The sequence below is a fragment of the Trichechus manatus genome, unplaced genomic scaffold (genome assembly GCF_000243295.1).
Source record: "Trichechus manatus latirostris isolate Lorelei unplaced genomic scaffold, TriManLat1.0 scaffold00261, whole genome shotgun sequence".
In the NCBI taxonomy this organism is placed as follows: Eukaryota; Metazoa; Chordata; class Mammalia; order Sirenia; family Trichechidae; genus Trichechus; species Trichechus manatus.
This window is the reverse complement of record NW_004444197.1, coordinates 635,241-654,247: the sequence shown is the minus strand read 5'-3', so window position 1 is coordinate 654,247 and position 19,007 is coordinate 635,241. Positions and strand designations below refer to the sequence as shown.

At 51.1% G+C, this 19,007-nt stretch overlaps 1 protein-coding gene and 1 non-coding gene across 2 annotated transcripts in view; both read left to right on the top strand.

Annotated features, from left to right (window-relative positions):
* The window catches only part of LEMD2 (LEM domain nuclear envelope protein 2), a 23,687-nt gene extending 10,095 nt beyond the window's left edge, over positions 1 to 13,592 (top strand). Inside the window, exons 4-9 of the mRNA XM_023724783.1 lie at positions 4,081 to 4,157; positions 5,095 to 5,174; positions 6,872 to 7,017; positions 8,053 to 8,154; positions 8,231 to 8,333; positions 11,820 to 13,592. Coding sequence (XP_023580551.1) covers positions 4,081 to 4,157; positions 5,095 to 5,174; positions 6,872 to 7,017; positions 8,053 to 8,154; positions 8,231 to 8,333; positions 11,820 to 11,970 — 659 coding nt within the window. The 3' untranslated portion in view covers positions 11,971 to 13,592. The remainder of the gene's footprint in view (positions 1 to 4,080; positions 4,158 to 5,094; positions 5,175 to 6,871; positions 7,018 to 8,052; positions 8,155 to 8,230; positions 8,334 to 11,819) is intronic.
* A 4,974-nt stretch (positions 13,593 to 18,566) lies between these two features.
* On the top strand, positions 18,567 to 18,637 carry TRNAG-UCC (transfer RNA glycine (anticodon UCC)). The gene has a single exon. It is a non-coding gene; the product is annotated as a tRNA-Gly (tRNA).
* The last annotated feature ends 370 nt before the right edge of the window (positions 18,638 to 19,007 follow it).

Below are 19,007 nucleotides of genomic sequence, written 5' to 3'. Positions count from 1 at the left end.
CCCTTGGCTTTGGGCAACCCCATTCTCCTAGTCCATCTGACTGGCCTCATCCCCATGGCACTAGTGAATGGCAGCCCCACACTCCAGAACTGAGTTGATGAAGGTCTGTCTTTTTGAAACCTAGGGGGCTGTGACCCCACCTTTTGAAACCTGGCAGGCCATGGTTCCACCCTTTGAAATCAAGTCAGTGCTGCTTTCTGTGCTCCTTCAACTATTCGGCTAATCTCCGAGTTGCTCCAGGGATGGACCTTTTCTTTTTCTTGGAAGACAACGGATATAGTTCCTTTGGCTTGTTTCCTGCCTGTGGAATTCCAAGAGGCAGACAGCGTTCTTTCCTTTTGTTCTTTTTCCGTCCCCTTCAGTCCAAGCTGATGGCTTTGCTGCTGTGGTAGTTGGTTAGATGCATCAGTCACAGGCTTAATCTCTTTAACGAAAGATTGTGCAGCCACATCCTTGGTGAAAATTCAAGGACATGTGTCCTTAGTTTGTACAACAGAATTTTCCAGATCTTAAGTTTTGTTTTCATTTTGCACAGTTCATTTTTAAGTTCATCTCTTTCCTCTCGTGTTTTACTGTAAGCAGCAAGGAGAAACCATGGGGCCTCTTTAAGATCTGCTTAGAAGTCTCCTCAACCAGATATCCAAGTTCATCACTTACAAGTTCTACCTTCCACCAAACGTTTGAACGTAATTCAGATGAATTCTTTGCCACTGCATAATAAGCATCACCCGTCCTCCACTGGCCAATCACATATTCATCATTTTCTTTTAAAGCCTCACCAGAAGCACATTTAACGTCCACATTTCTAGGAAGATTCTGTTGCTGGTGCCATATGCATTCTCTAAGACAATAGAGACTTTTCTCTCTAGTTCTTCTCACTCCCTTCTGTGCCCTCACCAGAATTGCCTTTGATGTTCATAATTCCACCAACTGTCTCTTCAGGGCAATCTAGGCTTTTACTGTTAGACACCTTAAAACTCTTCCAGCCTCTACCCATTACCCACTTCCAAGACCACTTCTACATTTTAGGTATCTGTTAGAGCAGCACCCCACTCTTCCAGTACCAAATTCTATCTTAATTATCTAGTGCTGCTGTAACAGAAACACCACAAATGGGTGGCTTTAACACACAGAGATGTATTTTCTCACAGTTTACCCATTGCAGTTGAGTCAATTCCTACTCATAGCAACCTTATAGGACAGAGTAGAACTGCCCCGTAGGGTTTCCAACGAGCAGTTGGTAGATTTGAACTGCCAACCTTTTGGTTAGTGGCGGAGCTAGAAATCCAGGTTCAGGGTGCCGGCTCTGGGGAAGGCTTTCTCTCTCTGATGGCTCTAGAGGAAGGTCATTGTCTCTTTTAGCTTCTGCAATTGGGCAGTCTTCATGTGGCTTGGCATGTCTCTTCCCCCACCTCTGCTTTCTAGCTTGCTTGTTTAATCTCTTTTATATCTCAAAAGGCATTGATTCAAGATATACCCTACACTAATCCTGCCTTATTAACATAACAAAGACAACCCATTCCCAAATGGGATTATAACCACAGGCATAGAGGTTAAGATTTACAACACATATTTGGGGGAATATAGTTCAATCCATAGCAGGGACAAATGTGAAGTCTCACACTAGGCTCCCAAAAATCAAACGTTACAAATATAGCCTGGATTTTGACACCTCATGTATTGACTTGTCTAGGATTAAAGAGTCAATCAGTGCGTGATAACATCAGTTTCTAGCCTTGTTCAGCTGGTGCCCGGGTATGAGCCAGTGCTGAAGAGGTTAGTGCTGACCTTAGCAGCCCCACGCACACCAGTGGAGTAGGGCTTGGGAATAATCTTTTTTTGTGTGTATGTATATGGTAAAATATATGTAATATATATTCTTTAACCATTTTTAAGTGTATGATTCAGTGACGTTAATTATATTCACAGTGTTATACAGCTGTCACCACTATCCAAAACTTTTTCATCACCTCAAACAGCAACTCTGTATCCATCAAGCAATAACTCCCCATTCTCCCCTCTCCTCAGCCCCTGGTGACCTCTGATTTACCTTCTGTCTCTTTGCAATTGCTATTCTGTTATTATTATTTGCAGTTGCATATACCTCAGTGTTATTGGGATCCTACAATATCTGTCCTTGTGTGTCTGACTTGTTTCATTCAGCACGTTCTCAAGGTTCATCCCTGTCGTAGCATGTATCAGAACTTCATTTCTCTTTCTCTTTATGGCTGAGTAACATTCCATTGTGTGTATGTACCACATTTTGTTTATTCGTTCATCTGTTGATGGGCATTTAGGTTGCTTCCACTTTTTGGCTATTGTAAACAGTGCTGCAGTGAACACTGGTGTACAGGTTTCTGTTTGCATTCCTGCTTTCAGTTCTTTTGGGTGTATACCTAGGAGTGAAATTGCTGGGTCATGTAGTAGTTTTATGTTTAACTTTTTGAGGAACCGCCTGACTGTTTTCCACAGCAGCTGCACCATTTTACTTCCCCACCAGCAATGGAGGAGGGTTCCAGTTTCTGCACATCATCACCAACACTTGTTATTTTCCATTTTGTTTTGTTTTTTTATAATAACCATCCTAGTGGGTGTGACGTGGTATCATTGTAGTTAGCACAATACCTTTTACCTGGAGCAGTCAGAAAGCATATGGGGGAGGTGGGCCTCTGAGCCAGGTCGTGATGATAGGTAGGTTTGGTCATATGTGTGAGCAGGGGGGAGGGCAGGGGCCAGAGGAAATCGTAGGGTCAGGGCTGGGAAGCAGCTGGCCTCATGGGGGAAGGAGACGAGGAAATTATGTTTGGAAAGATCAGTTGGGTGCCTCATGGAAGGTCATGGATGCAAGGCCTCTGGGGCTGATCCTGCAGGCAGTGAGAGCCAGGGAGGCCTGGGGCAGGGGAATGATGTTCTGGGAGCCATGTGGCAGGAAGGTTAATGTGGCAGCAGCTTGAGTGGCATAGTGTCATTTAAGTAGAGTTATTTTAAAGGTTTGTTGACAGAACATGTAGATTGGAAAGAGGAGAGGAGGAGACCAATCAGGAGGCCCTCCTGGTGGTCTGGGCTGGCCTCACCGCCTAAAGGGCAGGGATGGTCTAGGGCAGGGCAAGAGCTGGAGGTGGGAGAAGACCAACTGGGTCTCAGGAACCCAGAGGGTCAGGGCCAACTTTGAAGTAGGATTTGAGCACAGGTGCAGGGGGAGTCAGTTCATTCCCAAGATTTTTTAGTATTACTTCAGCTGCTCCCTCCCCAACACACACATGCGCATGTGCACACACAGACTAACCATCCAAAACTTTTCAGACTGCCAGGTCAAGACCAGTCAGGCCGTGTGTGAGTGTTAGGATGTTGTGTGTGCCATCCCTGCTCTCCAGGGCTCTAGTTGACTCACGGCAAGCAGTGCATGGCTGGTGAATCACAGCATGTGATCGAGAGTCAAGGGCTGTGGCTGGTCACTAAGGCTAGAGCAATTTGGCTGAAGCAGAGGCCCCCATGGGCTGGGGGCTTCTCAGAGGAGGGAGCCCTTGGGCTAGGCCTGGAAGGCTGGGCAGGACTAAGGGGGAGACTCCCAGACACAGACACCCCCATTCCTTCCTTCGTGGGAGCCATTTTAGACAGCCTTCCCCAGGACCCCCCAAAATGATGGGCCAGTGTTCCAGGTCACCTGACTGCGTCACAGTCATGATCCCTGCAGCGCCCACAGCTGCCCTGCCATTCTTTTTTCCCAGGCTGTGTTTATTTATAGTACCATTCCTGTACCTTCCAAAGCTATCTGTCTGATTCTTTTAGGGATCAATTGCAGACAGACCTTGGTGTTGGGCAGCTTTCTAGTCATTTAATGCAAATAGCCGCACTGCTTTGCAGGTCAAGTTTTAATGATCTGGAATTGATCCAAGCTAAGTGGCTTTTGATCTTGCTGCAGAGTGAAGATGCCTCACAGAAGCCAGGGAGCCACTGGGCCACATGCTCCTTATTAGAGCTGATGGCTTGATTCTTGCTGCATTTTTTAGTCCATTTCAGAGTAAATTTTTTTTCACCTCTTCTTTGTGTTTGAATGTGTGTGTGTGTTTTCTTTCCTAGGTAATTTTGAGTGTGGAAATCCAGAGAAGCTAAAAAGCAAATGCATCCCTGTTACGGAAGCCCAGGAATACATAGCTGTAAGTAGGCTGCAGTGTTTATCCACTCCCGGGAGGTCCCAGTGCTTTTGTATTGATCTTTCAAGCCCTGTGTTTTTTTCTTCCCCCTCTTCGTTTTGTATTTGCTTTTCGGCTTTCCTTTTTTTAAAAAAAAAAAAAAAAAAAAACATAGTTGAGTGGTCAGCTAGTTTAAGTTAAGGCAGCCATGGGAGTGACTGAGACCAAGGTGTGCTGTGACCCAGAGCGGCATGCAGTGTGCAGACTTGAGCTCACTGCTGGTCCTTAACCAGCTGATGTGTGTCACTGCCGGCTGTCCCTTCCTTAAAGTTGCCTCGTTTGTCTCTTGCTCCTCCTTTGCTTCACTTTTCTCACAGCTTTAAGAATACACGCTTAACCTGGTCCTGTCTCTGCCCTTAGGATGACTGTGCACACTGCTTAGGGTCCTTTTGATTTTCCACATGGCCTCAGGATGGTAGAATTACAGAACTTTGGAGCTGGCAGGGACCTTAGGGTTCATTTGGTTCAATGTTCATTTCACAGATGAGGAAACTAAGGCTCAGAGAAGGGAAGGGACTTGCCCAAGGGCACATAGCGGGTAATGACTGAGCCCCCCAGCCCCCACCCCAGCGCTGTTTCTCATTTTGCCCTAAGATGATGAGCTGCCAGCCCTCTGGCCTAATGCTTCGCTCCTTGAGAAAATTATATTCTTCTGGCCGCCTCCCACCTGCATTGTTATCCTGTATGTGCTTCTGCATCACCTCCCACAGTTATAGCCTCTTCCTTGGCTTTCACCAGCCCCCGATTTCCTTCCTGCCAGTTTGCTGTGCATTTAGCGGAACAGGGCTTTGGGCCTGCAGAGGACACGGGGAAAGGGCCGCCTTAATCCAGCAGCCGAGTAATGTTGTTCCAGCTGCTCCACCCAGACGCGCAACTAATCTACTCCCTACTCCTCCCGCAGAATGTGACTGGCAGCTCTGTGGCCAAGTTTGAAGCTGCTCTGACCTGGATCCTGAGCAGTAACAAGGATGTGGGCATCTGGTGAGTGTAGGCGGGCATCACGAGGTGGCGGATAGCGGTGGGTACGTGCGTGTGGCCCTCTCCTCAGCTGTCAGCTGATTTGCGTGCTCCATCCAGGGTGTCTCAGGTCCGAAGTTAGAGGGCAGGTCTCCCAGCCGAGTCGCTGTGGATTAGGTTTGAAACCACCTGGCAAAGGGAGGAAGCGGCATTTGGATGCAGTCTAAGGAGCAGTTTCAAGATGAGACACAAAATCCAGGTATTAGAATGTCCACCTGGTGTTCCAGCTAAATCCTGTGTCAAGTAACTGGGTCGGTGCCTTTTAATTCACCAGCCCTGCTTGGTTTGCTGGAGGGGGCATTTTTCTGCACTTCCTCACCTCGGGTGCTAGTTTTCATTTGTAGATGAAACGATTCTATATGTTGGTTTCGCTCAGTGTGAAAATTGCAAAGGGAGATACTGGATTTCATTCTGACCAGGCAGTTCTGCCTCATTTTTGTCACTGGCGAGCACTATTAGCTGAGGTAGCAAGCCTTTCACCTCTCTGAAAGGCCTGATCTGGCTGCTCAGCACAGGGGCGGGGGCCCCAGCGCAGAGGTGGGATGCCCCATAGTCCTCCTACGGGGAAAGGAGTCATCACGGAGCCCACTCCATTTCCCAGTATGTATCAGGACCCCTGTTTAAGCTACATCCTCTGACATTAAAACACACTCCGGGGTTTTGTTCTCTTCCTCTCTAATCCACCCAAATTACTAATTCCATCAGCAGTGCAGCCAGCAGAAGCCCCTCGGGCAGCTCAACCTAAAGCTTGATAACTGGATGCATGGCATGATTAAAACTCGTTGGCTTAAAAAAAATAAAGCTGCTCTGAGTGGCTGAGCGATTTTCCTGTGTGTTAGAAAAGGCAGAGGAGAATAGGGATTTTACCCACTACCATGCTCACTGAAGCTGCTAACACAGACAGAAGAATGATGACACCTGCCTTTTCGTATTCATAAAGGCAGCCTGGGCGGAGGCTGAGCCCAGCTCAGATGACCAGTGTTAAAGTGGGTCGTGAGAAATTAGGACACTTCAGACACCAGCCATACCAAGGTACAGCTTCCAGAGGATGATAATTGCCACCCCAGGCCACCTCAGTGGAAGAAGGCGCTGGTGTTCACATCCCCGTGTATCCTGGCACCTGCTCGCTGGGGGCCAGGGTGAAGGCACTGTGGCAGGGTGCTGGCCATGGAGAGTCTGCCAGTTTCCATTCCCCACCAGCCTCACAAATCCCCCTGATCTTTTCACTTAAACAGCTTATATACCTCCTTGTCACGGAGGAAAAGCGCAACCTCCCCGATTCTGTCTTTCAGCTCTTGCCATGCAATTGCAGAGCCAACGATTCAGTAAACATTTCCATTTCTCTATGCTGGGAGGTGGGAATCCAATTTGCAGTTTAATCTTCTGCACGTTGAGAGGGGCTGTCAAAGACCCAACAGAGGGGGACGTCCCTTTAACAGTAGGGGTTGAAGCTTGCTGCCATCTTTAAAGCTTTATTCTTTCTAAGTAGCCAACGTGGGAAATTTCTGGAAAGAGTGCAGCCGAGATACCAAGCCTATTTTATCAGCAAGTAGAGGCCTCAAAGCCCCTCCTTCCTTTATCTCCTCCTGTTTAAAGTAGGGCTTATGCTGCAGCCTTTCGGAGCTTTTGAACATGTTTAGAATCCTATGTTCCTGTTTCAGGTTGAAAGGGGAAGACGCATCTGAACTGGTGACAGCTGTGGACAAGGTGGTCTGCCTGGAGTCTGCTCGCCCCCGCATGGGTGTCGGCTGTCGCCTGAGCCGTGCTCTGCTCACTGCTGTCACCCACGTGCTTATCTTCTTCTGGTGTAAGTCCCCACCTCCGTCTGCAGCTCTCCCCTGCACACAGCACCCCCTACCCAAGAAGCCCTGCTCAGCGACACTCAGAGGCATGAGTGATGAGTTACAGAAATCCCCAGGCCCAGAGAGTTGATTTCTTTCTAGTGAACCTGAGGTCTGTCTAATAAAACAGAGAAGATGAACAAGTCAGTCTCTGCCCTGAATTGTCTTTACCTTTGGCGATTGGTGGCAGGCATGTGAGGATAACTAGAAAATGTCCTTGAGTCAGGGTAGGGGACCTTCAGCTTCCACAGGAGGGGGCTGGGGTGGGGCTGGGCCGGGCATCATCCCTTCGCACGGCTCTGCTGGGATCCTGGTGTGCAAGGCCCAGGCCCAGAACGAGGCACAGTTGGGGGCTTGGCCTAATTTTACTCCCTGAACAATGTAAACATCTGGAGAGCTACAGCTAGCCTGATGAAAGCAGGAAGGACCCAGAGTCTGAGCTGAAAAGGAGAGCACTGTATTGTCTCCTGACATCAGGCCCGCCTTTGAGCAGAGACCTCAGGGCATCTCTGAAGGCGACAGGCCAAGTCGCAGAAACCGCCACCTCTCCAGAGGTAGCAGGAATTACAAATGACAGGCCACCCAGACATGCACATGGCCCCTCACCCACACATCAGGCACAGGGATCATTATCGGCAGCAGCATCTCCAAATACAAAGGGCCTTGCATGTATATGTGTATGAAACACTGTGTTCTGGCACACAAGGGAGGAGATGAAAGCCCCGGAATGCAGTGGGGTGGAGCCAAGATCTGGATGGCTGGGGACGCCTCTGTGGTGACAGCCGGTGGAGGAAGATGATCGCTTAATAGTGCATCCTCCCGGCGCGTGTCTGCATCCTTTCTTCTCACACGCCAGCCCTGTGCCTCACACATACTCAGAACACATTTCGGGGGGGTCACCCACAGTCCCCTGCATATTGACTTGCCCAGAGTGAAGGCCCCTGAGTGTCTGAACGACCGAAGGAGAGGTGATAGATTAGCGGTGTTGTGTTCTCTCACAGGCTTGGCTTTCTTGTGGGGACTTCTGATTCTCCTGAAATATCGGTGGCGGAAGTTGGAAGAGGAGGAGCAGGCCATGTATGAGATGGTGAAGAAGATTATAGGTGCGTGGCCCCCTGGTGAAATGCTGCCGACGCCTTCCGGAGGGTCCTTGCCTAAACAGTGTCCTCCTTTCTGTAGATGTGGTCCAGGACCATTACGTGGACTGGGAGCAGGACATGGAGCGCTACCCATATGTGGGCATCCTGCACGTGCGTGACACCCTTATCCCCCCACAGAGCCGGTGAGTCCTCCCGTCACTGGGGCTGCTGGGGGCAGGGCAAGGGGGGCCTGACCCTGCTGAGCTCCACGGGAGGAGTCCCAAAGCCTTGCATTGGGCATCGGCTGCGAGCAGCCCAGCTCCCAGGGTCACAAGTGAGGGCACTGTTCACATCCCCGCTGTTCCTTCAGAGTGCACTGCACTCTTCATGGCAGAGAGAGCCAGACAAGATGTATGAAATCATGGTCCCACTCTGTAGAGGTGGTCACTCTGTTAGTTGGTATTGACTGGGATGCTTTGGGCTACAAGTAACAGAGCCTTCTTCCCCCAGCTGGCTCAGGCAGTAAAGGATCTGATGGAGTCACACAAGCAGAAGTCCAGAATAGTCTGGGCTCCAGGCACAGAACAGTCAGGTCTCTGGCTCCATCCTCTGTGATTCTTGTGTTCCTGCCCTCCCACATGGATGTTGCTGGGAGGCTGGAGCCCCTCATAGTCACAAGATGGTAGCCAGTAGCATCTGCAGCAGCATCTGCCTTGCCACAGCCAGCAGGGGAGAAGGACTTCCTGTTCTATCTTCTGAGCAAGAGAAAACATTCCCAGAAGCCTCTGGTCACACTCTCCTTGAGGCTTTGTTGGCCATAAATTGGATAGTTGTCTATTTGTGAATCAGTCACTGGCAGTAGGAAGGGGATTATTCTTGAGATTTTTTTAACCATGACCCACAATCAGGAACCCCTATTTTTGGTGCAGTCCACACACACACGCACGCACAACCACACACATAAACAGAGAGCAGAGTTTCACAGCTGTGAGCGGATCTGCTTCCAGGGCACATGGCTGTGTGGGGGAGGGGTGGCAGGCTGTTGCCATGCACAGCTCCAGAAGCACCTTCCACATGGGTTGTGAATGCTGGAGTTGACCCTGGGGTGGATCCCTGACTAAGCTTGGGGTTGAGGTGGGGTGGGATGGGGGGACAAAGTCCCAGTCAGCAGTAGGTGGGGCCCACCACAACGTTGGCTCGGACTGTGGTTCCTTCCCTGTAAACGGTGCTAGGGGCTGTGGCAGATGATGCTAAACACTCACACATGCTGAGCGCTCACTGTGAGCCAGGCACTGCTCGGAGCTCTCCACAGGCGCAGACTCACTGGATCCTCACCGTGGCCCTGTGAGGGGGGAACTGGGAGTGCCCCCATTTCACGAATGAGGAAAGAGAGGCCCGGGGAGGTTAAGGAACTTGCTCAGAGTCCCATGGTTAGTGGCATTTCTATACTCCCCACTACCAGGCTGTCAACTTTACCCATTTCTCTGCAACCCAAGAGGAGTTGGAAGAGTAAGACGTTTATAGGCCCATTTTAAATATTAAGATGCCTAGTTACTTTCGTGCCCACCGGACCCCCCAGAAAGGTGATGAGCAGGAAGCTTAGAGAGTAGGCTGATGGTGGTGTGGGGCTTGGGCTTGGGCTTGCTCTGAGAAGTATTTACTGTTGGTCTCCAGCATAAGATGGTCACACAGCCCTCCAGCCCTGGTGTACACAGACAAACTCCTGCCCAACTCCTGGCCCTGCCTCTCGGTTGCTGTGTGACCATGAGTAACTCAGTCAGCCTCTCTGAACCGCAGTCTCCTCATCCGTAAAACAGAGATAATACCACTAGTTTGCAGAGAGTTGTGAAAAGAGGCTATCATTCTTTCTTCCATCCATTCATTTACTCAACAAATGTTGGTTGAGCACCTGCTACATACCAGACACTATATGGGGCCCTGGGGAGACAGTGGGAAAGGGAACGAGCAAAAATCTCTGCCCTGCTGGAACATTTGTTCTAGGGAGAGAGAGAGATGGCACAATGTATTGGGAAAATGTGTAATATTAGGTAGTGACAAGTCCGGGGGCGGGGGGGACAGGGAGTGTCAGGGAGGTGGCCTCAGTCAGTGCCTAGCACTTGAGCACTCATCAGAAGGTAGCCATTATTGTTTAGGCTTAAATTATACCCGACACATATACTCCCTTAAATAAGAATGTGAAATGGCATTGCAGCTTGTCTGCGGGACTGAGTCACCACGCCCTCCCTCCCAGCTCCTGTGTATTGGCACAGGCATTGAGGGCCACATGGCTCAGCAGGCCGGGGTGGCTCTGCAAGGGTCTGACTCCTCCCTGTCGGTGAACCTGGAGAGGCTCACGTGCTGTTTCTGGTGCCAACCTGCTCAGCCCTCAGCCACCCAGCCCGGCCAGGCCAAGTTCTCGACACTTAATGATGTATCAGCTACATTGCTGATCCTTCGTGGGTACACTTGGATCTGTTGATGAGAGCCTGTTTGTGAGAGATTGAGAGAGATTTGAAGAGCTTGTTTCTTGCGAATAGCAGGGGAGCTGATTAGAGCAGCTGGCTTGGGCAGGTTTGTTCATTACCTGTTAATGGGCAGCCTGGGAAGAAGGGGCTGGGTGAGGAGCCCGGTGGCCCCGACACCATGCTGGATGGCTGCCGCCTCGGGGCCCCAACTGCAGGTAGGTGTCCCTGGAGCTCAGTCCACAGGGAATTTGTGGCCTTGGCCAGACCAGCGAAGTGGGGGCTGCTAGACAGGCTGTGGGATTTGGTTGGTGACAGGCCTGAGCCTGGAGGAGAAAGCCCCTCCACCCCCATCTGCTCCTGGCTCAGGGGCATCACCACCATTTGTCCTTTCCTGTTGAACCCTCCTGCTCCTGCATGTACACTCAGATACACACTCTCCCCACACATGGGGCTGTGTGGATGTGGTCTGCAATGCTGAGAAAGGGCTGGGGCATACATGACACAGAGGCTCGAAGGGAAGACGGCAAAGCAACCCTCCCTGACTGCCATGCAATCTTCCTGTCTAGTCTGAAAGGGGGGTCATATCCAAGGGAATGCAAGGCCCTGGGGACCCAGCAGAGCAGGGACTCCAGCCACTGACCCGAGGCCCAGCGCCAACAGGGAGGGCCCCATCTGGTGGCTCTGATTCTGCAGAGCAGCGCCTGCTTCTTGGCCTCTGTGGTTGGATAGTTAGCTCATTCCCAGCCTGAAGTGCTGTGGAGTTTGGACTCTACAGCCCAGTGGTCACTCTTTAATTAGCCCACATGAGACATTAAAATGCAGCCAGTGCCAGTAGTGGGGCCAACCTGGTGAGGGCTGCTGCAAATAACAGGTGTGGGCAAGAGCCTGCAAACCCCAGCAAGGCCCCTCACACTTAGAGACCTGGAGGTGCTCCAGACACCTCAGCCTCTTTCTGTTCCCCTTAATTGAAGGCTTTTGAAACAAGAAGGTTGAGGAGTCATTTCTCCCTGGCCCAAGAAATTTCTCTCCTCTCCAGGAGCCCTGTTGGTTCCTGACAGCTTTCCTTTCCCTAAATAAATTCCGTGCTGATCTTGGAGCTTTGTTCTCCGCTTGTACGAAGGGTGCCCACAGCCCCACTTGTCTCTGTCTGCAGGGCCAGCAGAGCTTTTAAGGGCGTGACTCACCCTGCTGAGCTGGCGTCTGAGCCAGCCTCTCTCGTTGCAGGCGGCGCATGAAGCGGGTCTGGGACCGAGCCGTGGAGTTCCTGGCCTCCAACGAGTCCCGGATCCAGACGGAGTCTCACCGCGTGGCCGGAGAGGATATGCTGGTGTGGAGATGGACTAAGCCCTCTTCCTTCTCTGACTCTGAGCGATAAACCTGGGCAGGGGCCTGTTCCCAGTCAGCCTGTCCCCGAGACAGCCCACTCCAGTGCTCAAGAGTGCCACCAGACCTGCTGGTGCTGAATTCACACTTACCTTGACTTTTCACCCTCCTCCTGACACCAGTTCCAAAGGTCTCTCTCTCTGTAAGACCAGCAGAGACTAGTTCGTTAGGAAAATGTGGGCTTTCTCTAAGGGCAGAGGGGAGAAGCCAGTGCTAGGCAGGCAGCTTCTCCAAATGGGGCCGATCCTCGCTGCCCTGCTTTGCTGGCAGAAAAGGGGAGAAGGGTTTGTTTGTCACGAACAGAAAAGATAAAGGAGCAGCAGCTGTAAAACCCTGCAGAGCAAGTGTGAGGCTGGGTGAGCTGGAGCTCGTCCACTGCCAGCACGCCCATGTGCTCTGTGAGGTGGGCAGTGCCTGTGGAAAGTGGGTTGGGGATAGTGGGTCGGGCAGCTGGGGCTAGGGGAGCAGCTTGGTTTATGTGCCTTCATGGGGTGTTACCTGGGAGCTCTAGGGTGAGGGGAGAAAGCCTGTCCTCTGGCTAGGTCAGGCCTCTTTTGTCCTGAAGGGAGACGATGCTAGAAATTAGAAAAAGGGGGTGTAGGAGAATTGTCTAGAAACACTGGGCTGTGGCACACAGTGCCCTCGGTCAGGGGAGTGAGCTGCTGGTGTGGCCTCCTGGGAGGAACCTGAGGTGGGACAGGGGCCTGAGAGCAAAGAGGAGGGTCGGGACTGCCACACAGCCACCACCTCCACGGCCCCCCTTCATGGTGCTTCTCACAGACGTCATTGTAAGTTAGGCCAGACTTGCCGGCGCTGGCATTGCATCAGGCCGAGAATGCTGATACTCAGGTCTCAGGAGTCTCGTGCAAGCGCTGAGAACCTCCTACTTCCTGTGCGCGAAGACTACCTTGTTTTACAGCGACCACAACTTCCACACGCTGGGGGCTGTTAACGGAGAACTTCCGAGCTCAAGCAGTTCTGCAGGGCCCGCCGGCGGCGGCTCCTCCCAGGGCAAGGATGAGACGCGGGGGCCACACCGCTGCCCCCTGCTGGCCGCACGAGAGCGGTGCGGGCGCACGCAGCCCTTCATTAGGGCCCTCCCGCCGGCTTATCAGCCCGCATCCGCAGGAGGCTGTCTCCAGAAACAAAGCGGCGGGGAGCCTTATTAAGTGCGAGAGAGCCTCTCCAGCAGAGTCTCGTCCCCATATGTTCTCATCTGCGGCAGGAGATGGGCAGCAAGCCGAGGAGACGCAACAGCTGCCTCCAGAAGATATTAACCACCCCTTTCTGGTCTTATTGATATTTTTTGGTTTCCTTAATAAAGCTCCAGTCTTCCTCATTTTAGCAATACTCTCTTATTTTCTCTGATGTCTGGATGATCGGCGGGACTGCACTTTCAGCGTCCACCCCATGGGGAGGAAATGTTCTCATAATCAGGCTCCAGCCAGAAGAATAAGAATCACCAAAACAGGCTTCAGTATCGGAATGGAAACTGTTGGATGAATAAACTATTTATTAAAAATGGATGTGTTTCTCGTCCGTGGTTCTTTCTCTTTTTCCCCAAAGCAATGTATAAGGAATAACAGTGTGGAATTATTAAGCACTGGATCCAGACAGGTCAGATGGACAGCAGGTGAGAGAGGGCTTAGAAGGGACTGGGCAGGAGGGAGGGGGTCTGGGTGCCTCCTGGGGATCTGGTGTTCCTACCTCTGGGCTTCGACCTCTTAATGGCAGTGTCCCCCAGCAAACTAACTCTGGAACCTCGGTTTCCACGTCTATAACATGGTGTGATGAGCCTACACCGCGAGGTCACTGTGGTAGGGTGGGTGTCCATAGAGCCTCTTTCCTCTGGCCGCATTTCTGCCTCTTGGTGAGGCCCCAGAGGCTCCCCAGGGTGCTCAGCACCCAGCCCTGGGAGGGGAGACAGGTTGGGTGGGGCTCTTTCCGCAGCTGCTACTCCTATCATGTCCCTTAAGTTGCTGGTAGGTAATGGACCAGGGTTTGAACCCAGACAGCCTGGCTCCAGAGCCTGTGTTCTCAAGCCTGTACTCTTCCACTATTCCAAAGAAAGGAGGAGGAAGCCGCTCTGAGATTTGTTGTGCTGTCGCGGATAGGCCAGAACAGAATGAAATAGCTTTGTTCCAGAGGAAGAGCCAAGATTTCACAGGGGCTTCTGGGAGGCTCGCCGTAATCTGCACCCCACCCTGTGGCTCCTTTGACCTCACCTCCCTCTACTCTCCCCCAGCTCACTGCTTGCTGCCCTCACCCACACCAGGCTCAGAGCCTTTGCACTTGCTGTTCCACCTGTCCACTCTGTTGTTCCCCAGATCTACACGGGGCTCACCCCCTCACCTCCCTCAGGTTTTCTCCATCATCACCTCTCCTGTTTGATGTTGTAGCTGTACCCCCACTGCAGTGCAATGGATCGCTTTTATATAAGGCCTTTCTCACCATGTCTTATGACTCCTACAAAATGATTGGGTAGGACTATGTAAACAAGGGAACCCTGGTGGTGCAGTGGTTAAGAGCTACGGCTGCTAACCAAGAGGTTGGCAGTTAAATCCACCAGCCACTCCTTGGAAACCCTATGGGGCAGTTCTACTCTGTCCTGGGTGAATCGACACAACAGTGACAGGTTTATGTAAATAAGGTGTTTGTAGCCCACCAAAGGGATTGCACAGCTTGCTAATAATGCAAATGAGATGCACCGAATCCCTGTAGGGGTGGGACCATGCAAATAAGGAACCCTAACGAGGAGATTGGTCAGTTTTGCCATCCTGCTAGGCTTAAAGCCAATCCCAGAGCAGAGGGGGACCTCACTACCACCAAGAAAGAAGAGCCAGGAGTGGAGCGCATCCATTGGACCCAAGGTCCCTGTGCTGAGAACCTCCTAGACCCAGGAGACAGACAGGGAGCTGTAACACTGAAGATGGCAAGAAGCAGTGGCTAGCACAGCAGAATCCAGTGGCAGAGAAGCAGTAGCAACAGAACCAGGAGACTGGCAGGAAACGGCATGGTGGGCTTCCCAGCCCACAGAGCAAGCAAGCTGAGTGCCTTCTGGCAGGAGGCTTCCTGGGGGGGTGGGGTACTTCTGAGCATTTATCAGTGGAGCTAAAGAGCTTTGTATCACTTGCTTGAGCAGGGCAGAGGTTGGGTTGGCCCAAGAGGTCCAAGAGGCTGAGAGAAGCCTGCCTACGGGCACAACTGAGAAGCTGCCCTGGTCAAAGAACTGTATCCTGAGTGTTCCTGAACTTGAATTGTAATCTGTTACTTCCCTAATAAACCCGATAACTGTGAGTATGGTCTGTGAATTCTGTGTGGCCATTGCAACGAATTACCAAACCCAGCAGAGAAGTAGAGAGTGCCGTGGGAGGGACGGCTGGTATCAGAATTGGTAAAAAGTGTGGAGGGTAGAGGTATATCTGATCTCTACCTCACAGGGATCAGCTTTGGGCTGATGTTGATCTTGATTCTTCTCCTTCCCTCTTGTGAAGTTAGAAGAGGTCAAACACCCCCACCATGCCATTTTTATAGTCGGTGCCATTCATACACCCACTGATTCCTGCACGTCCTCTATGGCCCAGCCCTGTATTTCTACATATTTTACCTGTTCATGTTGTCTTGCTCCCACCACTCAAGGTCAGCTCCCGGAGGGCCTGAATCTTTGCTTTGTTAACTGCTGTCTCCCCAGCACTTAGAACAGTGCCTGGCACATTGTAGGTGCACAATAAAAGGTTGGCAAATGGGTGAACGGAAACATCCAGCCCAGGAGGAGAGCCCCGCATTTGAGTTGCTGAAGTCTGAGCACCTCCCTCTTCAGACTAGTTTTGTTTGGTCAACATGTTTTAATTTTTTCCCCCTTTTAATTTGAGTGCCTTGAGGTACAGCACCCAGTCTGATTGGCCATGACCCAATATTCCCCACTGCCTTGCAGTGTGCAGCTTCCCCAACAGGTACCAGCCTGTTACCTGTCTCCCCTCCAGGGGCCCTATCCCTCACCTTCAGGTCAACAGCTTCCACACTGGCCACAGAGGGAATTGTCTGGACTATCTGAGGTGGGCGGGGCTCTCAGGCCCGGCAAACAAGGAGGCAGGGAGTCAGCTTCCCCAGAAAGAAGCCGATGTGTTTGCTGGTTTTATTCACATGGGACACTCAACAGCGTTGAGGATCTGCCCAGCCCACAGCATCAGGTACCAGAAGGACCCATGGTGAGGATGGTTCAGGGACCAGGCCCTCTCCACTTCCACCAGCACAAACCAGACAAGCCTAGGATTTGTGTAGGACACTGGTCTGGGAGGCCCTCTGCCCCTCGGTGACCCAAATGTGATTTCTCACCGGCCCTGGTGAGTGAGGGCTTGAAGCCAACTAACCTGGTTTCTGAAGAAAGTGATGGGATGTTTCTTCCTCCCAAAAGTGGGGCCGGTTCATTGCTGTGGCCCCCTCCATGCCACTGAAGGGGATCATCTCAAGGTGGCATGGAGAGACTCAACCCATGAAAGGCCTGCCCACCAAGTGAGAGGGCTGTGACTGGGCTGTCGGGCCAGCAGGGGACAGAGAACAGTCCAGAGGAGGGTCTCTGGAGTAGGAGAGAGCTGAACAGCAAGCACTGAGGAGAAGAAAGGGTAGAGGAGGTATCACTGGTGATTATAGCCCAATTTCTAAGCTGCTTCTGTTTAGTAAGGAGACAGGGGAAAGTACAGTAATTTTCTTCAACGAAAACAGGCAACAGAATTCCCTTTGCCTCGTTCCCCTTGCAATTAAGCCCTTCTCTGCAAATGAAATGATTTGGTTTTCATGGGACTAATTTAAGCACACTGGAAGGACTGCTGAACTTTTTTATTGCAAACACCAGCATGTGCAAAGCAGAACAGAAAGGCGCAGTGCCGCACTGATAAGGTGGCAGAGCCAGGGACTTGAGTGAGTGAGGCTAAATAAGCCCTGGGCTGGGAGTCCAGCTCTGGCCCTAAATCCATACCCCTGTCTGTGTGGCCAGCCCTCTTTCCCTCTCCAGCCTCCCTCTCCTCATCCCAAGTAAGAAGTTGAGGCTAGACCCAGGGTGGCACACTTTGGAGCCTCTGACACATTTAGGTGTGGTCATGGGCTCAAGATGCCACCGTTTTCATCAAAAGGTGTGGTCTGTTTCTTCTCCCTGGAATCTGGGCTAGCTTTGCAACTGCTTTGACTGATGGAATGTGGTGAAAAGGATGCTGTCTAGTTCCAGTCCTAGGACTTAAGAGGCCTTATCATTTCTACTTTCACACTCTTGGACCCCGAGCCACTGTGTAAAGAGGTACAGCTGCTCTGCTGGAGAGACCATGTAGAGTGAGCGAGAAAAAGATGCCTGGCCAGCCCCCAGCTGTCACACCAGACACATAAGGGAAGCCACCTTGGATGTTCCAGCCCCAGCAGAGCCCCCAGTGAACATAGACGAGCTGTCCGCACTGAGCCCTGCCCAAACGGTAGTCAGGAGTAAAGAAATTATTTAAGCCACTACGTTTTTGTTACTGTTATTATCATAACCTTTTATTTTGAAATAGTTTAAAACTCACAAAAAGTTACAAAACTAGTACAGAGTTCCCGTGTACCCTTCACCCAGCTTCCCCTAATGATAACATCTCACATAACCACAGCACACTGTCAGAACCAGGAAACTGACATCAATACAATACTATTAACTCAGGTAGAGACCTTATTTAGATCTCACCAATTTTATATGCAGTGTGTGTGTGCGTGTGTGTGTGTGTGTGTGTATGTGTGTCGCTCTATGAAATTTTATCACATGAAGCCACAAAGTTTTGGGTGGTTTGTTACACACAGTAGATAACTGATATGCCCCAGGAGTGTGTATCAGTCCATATTCTTCTACTGAAAGCAACAGAAATGCAAATAAACTCAAGCACAAGGTGAACTGATTGGCTCACATAAACCAATACTCTGACAGGCAGGGGCAGATGGTTCTCCAGGCAGCTGGATCCAGGGCAGGGGCAGCTCAGGGCCTGAGTGAGAGCTGTGTTCTCTCAGAGGACTCCTCCCCATGGCTGCCAGCACTTTAAGGACACATTCAAGAGAAAAGTGAGAAGGAAAGGACTCAGCTGGCCTGGCTTGAGTCCAGGGTCCACCTTCAGGCCTCTCAGTGCGGAGGGAGCACTATGGCCAGTCAGAACTGAATCCTTTCCTGGGTCAGGCACATGACAAACTGTGATGGGCGGTCTGCTCAGAATCTCATGGTTGGAGCGGGGAGGAGCAATTCTCGAAGGCAGGTGTGCATTGCTGTGACCAGAAGAGGAAAGCTGTCCCACTACAGAGTGAAGAAGGGGAGAACCAAGGACATGACCCTGAGGCACACAAACCCTGAGGTGGGACATGAAGGAACATTCCCCACTGCACTCAAAGAATGCGCATCCAAGTGGTATAATGGAAACTTGTTGGCTCCATGGGCTAGGAACAGCTAGTATGTGGAGAAGAGAATATGGTAGTCACTGAGGCCATTCGCCAAATTTCCTGATCTCCTCCTTCCAGGCACAAGAAAAGATTAGACTTCCCTACTCCCTTGAAATTAGGCATTGCTGTTTGACTTTCTTTGAGAGGGCAGTGGTAGTTCAATGGTAGAATTCTTGCCTTCCATGCAGGAGACCCAGGTTTGATTCCTGGCCAGTGCACCTCATGTGCAGCCACCACCCATCTGTCAGTGGAGGCTTGCATGTTGTTATGACGCTGAATAGGTTTCAGCAAAGCTTCCAGACAAGAAAGACTAAGAAGAAAGGTCTGGTGATCTACTTCCGAAAATCAGCTAATGAAAATCCTATGGCTCACAACAGTTCAATCCGCAACCGATCACGGGGATGGCACAGGACTGGGCAGTGTTTCATTCCATTGTGCAGAGGGTACCATGAGTCAGGGGATGATTCAATTTGACTATGACTTTCTTTAGCCAATTAAATGTGAATGGAAGTGACAAATGGCATTTTGAGGCAGAATGTTTAAGAGCTAATGAGCAATTTCCCTCTTCTTCCTCTCTGCCATGGCAAC